We start from the raw sequence: 9,663 nt of genomic DNA on the forward strand, positions 1-9,663 counted from the left end.
TCTTTCCTCCCATCCATCCTATCCATCTATTCATTTTCCTTCCTTCCCTCCTTCCTCCTTTCCTCCCTCCCATCTATCCATCCATCCATCCATCCATCCATCCATCCATATATAAACACATATGGTGGTTACTAAGTTCCAGGCACTATTCTAAGCATAACATGTATTAACTCATTTACTCTTCCAAGATAGGTGCTATCAGAATCCCTATTGGACAGACTGGGAAACTGAGGCACAGGACACTTAAGCGACTTGCCCAAGGTCACACTGCTAGTGACAAGCAGAGTTGGGATCTGACCCCCAGCCACCTGGCTCCAGAGCCCATGCTCGCGACTCGGCCGTGCAGTTTCTCTACAGGCCGATGCCTGCACCACAGGCTGGCTAAGAAAACAAGCAGGACCGGGGGCTGTCTGGCTGACCTCGCCCTTAGAGACAACAAGGAGTAGAATGTGAAATGCCTTTGCCGGTGCCTGTCAGATGGCTGCTGTTCCATAAATGCTGATGAATCTCAGCTGACTCTAGATGAAGCTAGATTCCCAAGTACACAGACTAAAATTAACACCTTGAATTCATTCATTCAAAAATTATTTATTCATCACAGCAGCACTACTGTCCGTAATAGCAAAAAATAAAATCAAAAAAATCTGGAAACATCCTAAATGTCCACCACCCAGGAAAACGAACAAATTGTTGTATCATCACAGAATGCAATATTATACCAAGAGAAATAAATGACCTACAGCTACACTCAACAAGAGAGATGAATCTTAGAAACACACACGGCTGAGTGGAAAAAGCAAGTACAAGTTCCAGAAGGCTGCAAAGCTCAGAGGCCAAGCAAGTTACATTTATATTAAGGCATGTTAAATTTTTATTAGGGCGCATGTGATGAAACTTGGGGAGGAAGAAAGGAAGGGGAAGGGAGGGAGGTATCCAAGAGAGAGTGGATGCCTACGGGGCAGGAAAATGGGGGAGAGGATGAGAAAAAAGCGGGGTCAGAAACTACAGGTAGAAGTGATTGGTCATGTTCTAGTTCAGGGTTTCTCAAAGGGTGTTCCCCAGACCACTTGCATCAGCACCATCTGGGAACTTGCTAGAAATGCAAATTCTCAGGCTCCATCTCAAACCTCCCAGAGCGAGGCCCAGCCACCTGTGTTTCAAAGCCCTCCGGATGACACTGATGCGTGCCCAAATGTGAGGAGTTTGCCTCAGAGCAGGTGCTGCGGACCCTGAGGGGCTGGGGACCCCGTTCACTTTGAGGAACACCATGCTAGTTCTTGACTTAGATAGCTGGTCCACCTGTGTTTCCATACACTATTAAAATAAACAAGGAAAAATAAGCGAAAGGAGAGACAATATTGAGAGTGTGTTGTGAACCTGGAGCAGAATTAAAACAACAGGCTGTGAGGTACATGGTACATGAAAGCACTCCACAATTATGTCTTCAGACCCCACAGGTGCCAAGCACAGGCCCAGAGCGGGAACCACAATGAACCCAGCCCTTGCCGTCATGAAGTCTAAAATCCATCCGTCCTGCTATTTACAGTGATCATATATGCTACATGCTTTCTGTGCACAGTATCTTTTAACCTTCCCACAGTTCCCTGGACATAGGACTATGCCCATTTTATAGATGAGCAGACTGAGGCTTCACTACTGTGAGATGGAGCTGAGATTTGCAGCCAGGTCTCCTGTCCCCAAGCCCTGCATGCTTCGCCTCCAATCACCTTCTCTTCTACTCTTTTCAGCCTCTGCTCTGGTGCCATTGCTCAGATAGGCACATTTCCATGCAGACTCGCCAACGTGCCACATTTCACAGCAGCAAGTCAAGGTCGGTATAGCCCCCCACCCTCACTATCCTTAATAAAGGAAATAATAAAGGTCAATGAGATAAAAGAATATGGCAGATTCTGGAAGGTCAGAAACCATGTAATCCCCACTGCAGAGCAAGTTCTAGGTCAGCCCCAGTGTGTCTCATTTAAGACAAATCTATTCGTTTATTCTTGAGATCAGACTTAGCACTCCTACAAATGCTGCTTGTATAAAAATACTTTAAAAATTGGTTTAAAATTATATGTGTATATTTTGCACACAGGCCTAAAATGAGAACAGAACTTAACAGCGTGAATATTATTTACTGGCAGGTGGGCGACGAAGTTGAGTTTTCCTCCAGAGAGGGGGCCCTGCCTCATGAGTAGGGTTATTCGTGAGGAACAGCTACTACTTCTGAATTCCAGGTCCAATCACAGCACTGAGCCTCTTCAAGGAAGTTCCAAGGATGTTCCCAGTCTGACAGAAGATAAAGCCATCTCTGACCCAAGAGAGATGACAAAACTTGATCCGGACTTAACTCAGGAAATTCACTTCAGAGCCGGGATCTCTCTAGCATTAGCTGCCTTAAATGGGTGGCTTCCAAAAGCACAATTCATTCCGATCAAAAGTCTTGGCTTTTCAGAGGGAAAAAGCTACCTATCTTCTCCTTTCCTGAGCCGTGGAACCACTCCTTGCTCCCCCTCTTCTCTTGGGTGTTAAGAACTCACCATTAGGGTTTGCCTAGAACTACTTAATTTCCTGAGATGCTAAAACCAGGACAGTCCTGGGCAAACTGGGACATCTGGTCACCTTACCCATACCTGGTGGTTTGTGAAACCCAAGTTGCTGAGGCCAAACACCTGATTCCCTCTTCTGGAATGTTCCTTGCCTTCTCTATTCTTCCAGGAGAGAAAGAAGAAAGAGAGGAATTGGGGGTGTGGGAGGGACATATGGCAACCCCAAAGCTGAGCAGTGTTCAGCTGTTCAGCTCTTAGTGGTCGCCTGAGTTGGCCACGGCAGCTGTCCCAGGCCTATAGTCTCCATCCTGGGCTGGACTCTTGACAGGCTCAAAAGGAGGAGGTGGGTTTGGTGGGGTGAGCAGGGAAGCTAAGTATACACTTGAAAACTCCCTCACCTTGTCACCTACAGAGGGAGGGATCAAGGGAGGGGAAGACAATTCTGTTTTAGACCTAAGGGAACAGAAAAATGGGTCAAGTGGGCATGACTTTTTCCCCCTGAAAGCTCCCAAAGAGAACAGGGAATGCAAAATACCCGAGGGTTGTTTTTTAAAGAGTGCTACACTCAGATTAGTAAGTCCAAATCGGCCAGTTACAGAGGGGCCCTTTGCTCCACCCCTATCCAGACAGCCTCATTTCTAGCCAGTTTCCCCAAAAGAACATTAGGGAAAAAGTACTCTCTGGTATTATGGCTCGTGTATTTTGGGGGCTTTTTTCCATGCTGGACACTGTGCTGAGTTGTTTACCATGCATGACCCCATTTAGCCTCCCCAAGAGCCCTCGGAGGGAGATGCTGTCAGAAGCACTATCCTCATCACGCACGTGAGGAAACTGAGTCACTGAAACCCAGGCCTGCCTAAGCCAGAGTCTGGAGTGCCTTCCCTCTCTCTCTCTGCCATCTTTCATGGCACCACCTGGCTCCTTTCTAAGGAACTGAGTTAGAATTCTTGGAAATGTTATTAACTATAGGGCTTTTGGGGCTCTGACCATCTCTGCACTGAGCCCACCTTTCCAGTGGTGCTGTCCATCACTGAGGGAGTACACACATGTGCTTGCTAGTGGGAAGGTAACGGCGGAGCAGGGGGCTGGGGTATTTACATAAGCCCAAGCACCCAACAGACGCTCCCATCAAGGCCTTGAAGGAAGGCTCTCGAGGGACCACTGTTCTCCAAATTTTCAAGCACTAAAATTTCAGAGACCTCCTCTGGTCTGATAACCTCATGAAAACCCCCGTCCCCAACACACATCTAAAACCCATCAAAAACCTAAGACATTGGTACAAGGGTGAATCAGAGCTCTATAATTTGGCAAATGGGTGCAGAGAGGCTCTTTTTCCACTCACTGGACAAACATTTATGGGGTGCCTACTTTGTGCTAGGCGTGGTGGGATTGTAGTGGTGAACAGGAGGCAGACGTGGATCTCACAGCCTTGACTTTCGACTGCTGAGTGGCAGAACCAATGCACCCCATGCCACAGGCCCTCTTCTCTCCTTCCATTTCAAACCAGTGCAGGCACTTGGCTACAAACAACATCCTCACTCTCCACCATCTCTCTGACTGCCACTTCACGCTACCGCTTCCATCACTTTCTGCACACCCACAATCCTTTATCCTAAACCCTCGAAGCCACATGTGCCTTGGCATTTAGAACTTGCTGCTTTTAGAATAACAAGGACAGGAATGTTAAAATGGCACAAACACTTTACAGAGCAGATCAGCGGTCTCTTATAAACACATACTTACCACACAACCCAGCAATCTCGCCCCTGGCTATTTATTTACCCAAGAGAAGTGGAACGTAGGTTCTCAATGCTCCCACTAAAACCCGTCTGCCAGTGTTTACAGCAGCTCTATTCATAATTGCCCAACCTGGAAGCATCCCAAATGTCCTTCAACTAGGGAATGGATGAGCAGACTGTGGTCCATCCGCCCGTGGAATACTATGTAGCACCGAAAAGGGGTGATCTCATGATACAACATGAATGGATTGCAAAGGCTGCATGAAAGAAGCCAGGCTCAGAAGGCTACACACACTGTGGGATTCTATTTATAGGACCTTCTGGAAAAGGCAGAACTACAAGGATGGGGAACAGATTAGTGCTACAAAGGGGCTTGGGCAGTGGGGGGCTGACTCAAAGGGCCATTAGGGGGTAACTTGGGGTGACAGAACTGTTCCCTACCTTGATTTTGGTGGTGGCCACATGACTGCATGCATATGTCAAAACTCATATGCATGAGTTTTACCTGCTGTAAGTAAAGTATACCTCAATAAACCCTATTTTTGAGAAAAAGAAAAAAAGGGCAATAGGAATGCACCTATGATGTGACCTACTACTGCAGGTTTAACCCACGGACTAGCAGCATGGCACTCTTCAGAAGCAGGTTGGAATAGCAAAATCCCAGGCCCCGTTCCAAACCTGCTGGACGAGGAGTATCGCTTCAATAAGACAATCCTTATTCACATGCAAGTTTGACAAGCACAACAATGTATATATAACACTCACAGTGGGGGGTTGGAGCAGCGCCCCGTTATCAAGCAAAGCTAACATTTCTGCAGCGAAACACACCAAAACTCACACCAGGTGGCAAAACACACCAAAACTCATACCAGGTGGGATAAATTAAGACTGTACATTAAGATAAGCTCTTGTCCGTTCAAGGTAGGTTTTTCAGAGAAGGGATGGTTCCTTTGTAGGAAAAAAAAAATCCCAATGGGAAAAGCCATGCTAATTCTTACTTCCCAGAATTTGGCTCTTCTAGAAACACCAGCCATACTAATCTAGTAGAGGGGTTAATGGATCATACTGTCCTGTCCGCTACAGTAGTATCTTCTAGCACATTCTACTTTCCAGGATGAGCCAAGAGTCGGATCACATGCTCCAACTTCTCCCAGAGGTCTCTGTGTTTCTCATACAGGATGGTTGTCTTTAAAGAGCCTTTCATTAATAATAAAAAAAAAGGTGGGGGGAATGCCAGCCAAAGTCCATAGGTTACCTGACATGATAGGATTTGGGGCTTCTTGCTGTGATTCCCAAAAACATAGATGATAAGCCGGAATCCCATGTGCAATTCAGGAGACCAAGCATGATAACACACAGGCCTGGGTCCAGGGCTCTTGCAATGGTCCAAATTCCTGCACCCTGCTCCGTGGGAGATCTGATGGCATCAGCAGGACTGGGGGAAGATGACATTCACAGTGGCGCTTGGTGGTACATCAGAAGGAGCGAGTGGCATTAAGTGGGGGCTCTAGGAAGGTTGACAGATGCGCCTTACTGAGCTGACAGATTTGAGCTCTTTAGAAGCCATCATCAGAGCCTGTCATGGCCATATTTAAATCAGACTTCCAATCAACAAAAAACAGAACCAAGGTGTGTGGTCAAGATGGCTTGCTGCCTGGCCTACTCCAGGAGAAAAAGGCAGCAGTGTAAATCTGAACACCCAAGACTTCTATTTGGGCTTTCTTAGGAAGAGAAAAATAAAATTAATGAGAACCCTTAATTCTCATTGCTGGCTTCAAGTTTGCACTGCTGGGGTGGGGTGTGTGCAGAAGAATAAGAAATCACAGTGGCAAAGTGCCTGTGAGCATGGGGAAATCAAGGCTGCACCCTCTACCAGCGTGCCATGCTGGAACTGGCATCTGGAAGTAACACTCTAAGACCCTATGAGCATACAGCCAAGTTCATGGAACCTGCACTCACTCTACCTCCACAGACAATAAGGAAGCTGCTCTGCAAACTCACCTGCAACCCTTAGTCAATGATGTTTCCAAAACCACACATGCATCAAAGAATGGCAAGACCAATTCCACTCCTAGGCATAGACTCAAGACAAATGCAAAGTACAAGTTCAACAAAAGACACGTACAAGAATGTTCCCAACAGCACAATCTGGAAACTACCCCAATGGCCCTCACTAGAACACATAAGTACCTTGTGTTAGAGTTACACAATAAGGTACCACACAGCGATGAGAAGGAACCACTCGCAGAAACGTGGATGAATCTTGTTGAGCTAAAAAAGCCAGATATAAAGTAACACAGCCTGTGACTCCATTTATAGGAGGCAAAATGAGCCTGTGGTGGTTAGATGTCAGGGTAGCGGTTACCCTAGTGGGGGAATGATTGGGGGCGGGGGATAGGAGGGGGGTCCTGAGGGGGCTGGTCACATGCTTTTTCTTAACCTGAGTGCCGGTTGCACGCTTGTGTTCACTTTGTGAACACTTCTTAAGCTGGACTTTACTTGTGTATTTTCTTATACCTATATCAGACTTTATTCTAAAAGTTTAGAATAAGCACTTAAACACTTTTTTTTAAATGGCAGAAGTATCTAGATACAGAAGTCAACGTTCTGCCTCGGTACCCTGACTCCTCAGCATTTCCACCTCCTTGCACTGGCCCAAAGCCCCATATCTAGCCTCCCAGCTCTCTGTCTCCACCCCTCTCATCCCCCCAGAGAAAGCTCAGTCCTGGGTGACCTGCTTGGTGATAGACTGGGGGATGGAGAGCTTTCTCTCCCAGAATGGGGCTGTATAATGTAACGATTGCTGCCTCAGGCCAAAGAGAGAACAAAAACTGTCTGAAGAGAACAAAATGCACAAACTCATCACAAAGCTACCAAGAGCAAGAAAGTCAAAGAAAACCTAAGTACCCATGAACGCTCCCAATGCACCTGTACCCCTCCACCGAGCAATCCCCTCCCTCCTCAACAGCCCTCTGCTCTGCAGGATTCAGGCTGGACTGGGGTGAGCTAAGGACACATTAGGACTCCCACCTCCTTCTTTTCCTCTTACAAGAAGCCAAACCCAGGATCCAGAAGGCGATCTAAAGCCATTTTCAACTCAGAACCCTGTCAGCCCAGGGAACTCCTCCTGGACATCCCCTGGAGTTAGCTGAGCCATCCTCCAAGCCCCCCACCACTTCTCCAGGGGTTGGTGGAGAGGCAGGTAGAGTGATCACAAGACCCCTGAGCAGTTCAACGGGGCTTTGAGAGATTGGAACTTAGTTGGCGAAGACCTGGCTCTTGCCTTGGGCACCCACAGTGGTTAGGGGTATGCCCCTCCAGAAGGACCTCAGCTGAACCTCTTAATTTTCACCATGCTTGACATATCCTGTTCACAAACTACAAAACCGCAGCACCCTCTGTGACAATTTCAGCACCCAGAAGCCAAAAGTCTGGCTCAATTCTAAGCCCCCTTAAAAGTGAATCTACCCACCACTGTGCTCCTCAAATAACAAACCCCAGGACCACCCAGGGTCTAGCCCTGTTGAGTATATAACACTCAAAACCATACACAAAATGGATGGGGGCTCACGGTTGAGCCGCAGGGACCCATGCAGCCCTGTTCATTTTTACACTGAGGGCAGCCAGTTGGAGCCATGCCGAGAAGTGGCACATTCAGGCATGGCACAGTGGCCAGTCAGCCTGGGGAGCAGGGTGCATCCCCCCACTTGGAATCTGGGTCATGCTTAGATAACTGCTAGAAAGCCCGACTAATTACCCATCCTTGCCTGCCTACATCTCAACAGATGTTAAGCCCTCCTCAAGGTTTATTTCAAGAAGGCATGGATTTAAAGAAACATAAGGGGATCTGCATTTTGATAGCAACTGAACAGAGGAAAACGTGGTCATCACCTTCCTTTGGATCTTCGATTAAAAAAAAAAAAGCATTTACCTGCCTTAGGTGTCCACACAGATGCTGATTCTCCTGGTGTCCCCACCTGGCATCCTAGGGTGGGAGAAGCTGAATCCAACCCAAGGCCTGACCCAGCCCCCTCCCTAGGAAAGACCCAGCACTTTATTTTCTCCTGCCCTATCTTCTTGAAAGAACATGTCCTGGGTCTTCCAGGTCAGGCTCCCAGATGGGGCCTTTGGGATGTTTTCTACATCCCAAAAGATGATAGGGGGAAATGGGACCGGCAGACATGGGGAGAATAAGTGCCCCCCAACCCTTCTGGACCAGCTGCCCCCGCGGCCAGTGCTGGTCCCTCAGTGTGGAGGCCACATGTTCTCCCCCTCACTCCTGGCCATGGGAACCCCTAAGAGCCCTGAGAGTGCGGCTTCCACCTCGCAGAAGGCCAGGTGGAAAGGCCAGCGAACTGGGACCGGGCTCTGGCTCTGGAGCAACCGTGGATTCCGGTGAGGGGCGGCTAAGGAAACCCAGCCAAGGCCCCCATGGTTCCCCAGCCCTGGCCAGTGCGCCCAGGCCCCGGCTGGGTCCCAGCTCATTCCGGAGAACTCTGACCCCTCGGGAACTGGCTCCAAAGGCCCCACCGAGGCCCCTGCACGACCCTAGGGCCCAGCCCTCATTCTGTAACCAGTCCTTCGGAGGAATCCACTCCCCCAGGCCCCCCACCCCACCCCAAGCCTCCACAGTAGCTCAACCCAGCTCGGGGTGGAGAGATTCTGCACACTCCTCCCCAGTGGCCCCTCTCCCAGCCCCTGGAAGACCCCCCCACCTCCCATCAACCCCCGGGTCTCCCTCCCAGCCTGGAAAAGGGGAAGCGGAGGGAGGAGGGGGAGGCGCAGCTGCCGGGTTTCGGGCAAAGGATATGGCCATTCGGTGATCTTTTTGGCGTATTTTCTCACCACGTTGTCCTCGCTGAAGAGGAACAGAGACCGGTTGACCGTGAGGCAGTTCTGTCGGACGGGGATGGGGTTGTAGAGGGCCATGGTCCGCGCTCTCTGCGCCATTGACTGCTTGTACATCCTTTGCGCCCCGGGCTGCCCGCCCTGCCGGCTGCCCCCGGCTCCTCGCCCGCCTCCGGCGCCCACGACCACCCCGGCGGCTGCCCCGGAGCCTCCTCCCCCGTAGCGGGCCGGCATCTCGTCTCCGAAGCGGGCCATTCTGCAAAGAGCAAAGGGCTCCGGGTTACGCTGCGGCGAATGATGCGGAAGACGCCGCCGCCGCCGATGCCGCTGCTGATGCTGCCGGGGCTGCGAAGACGGCGGCCGGAGCTGCGACTGCGGAGACGCTCCCCGGCCCAGCCCATCGGGCGGCGGCGGCTCGGCGCCTCGGGTCGGGGGCTCACCAGGCGGCTGGCCGGCCCCAGCCGGGGATAGCAGCTCGGGACATCTTCCTGGCTGACCCCGGAGAAGGAGGGGCGGGAGGAGGGGGC

The 9,663-nt window shown here is 50.1% G+C and overlaps 1 protein-coding gene across 14 annotated transcripts in view; it reads right to left on the minus strand.

The window, feature by feature from the left end:
• Window positions 1-9,663, minus strand: part of CACNA1A (calcium voltage-gated channel subunit alpha1 A) — a 293,690-nt gene that overhangs the window by 204,817 nt on the left and 79,210 nt on the right. For all 14 annotated transcript variants that reach the window (XM_019664149.1, XM_019664142.1, XM_019664141.1 and 11 more), the window contains one exon: window positions 9,099-9,392. In XM_019664149.1, the coding sequence (XP_019519694.1) occupies window positions 9,099-9,392 (294 nt within the window). The remainder of the gene's footprint in view (window positions 1-9,098; window positions 9,393-9,663) is intronic.

The sequence above is a fragment of the Hipposideros armiger genome, unplaced genomic scaffold, assembly GCF_001890085.2.
Source record: "Hipposideros armiger isolate ML-2016 unplaced genomic scaffold, ASM189008v1 scaffold_417, whole genome shotgun sequence".
Classification (NCBI taxonomy): domain Eukaryota; kingdom Metazoa; phylum Chordata; class Mammalia; order Chiroptera; family Hipposideridae; genus Hipposideros; species Hipposideros armiger.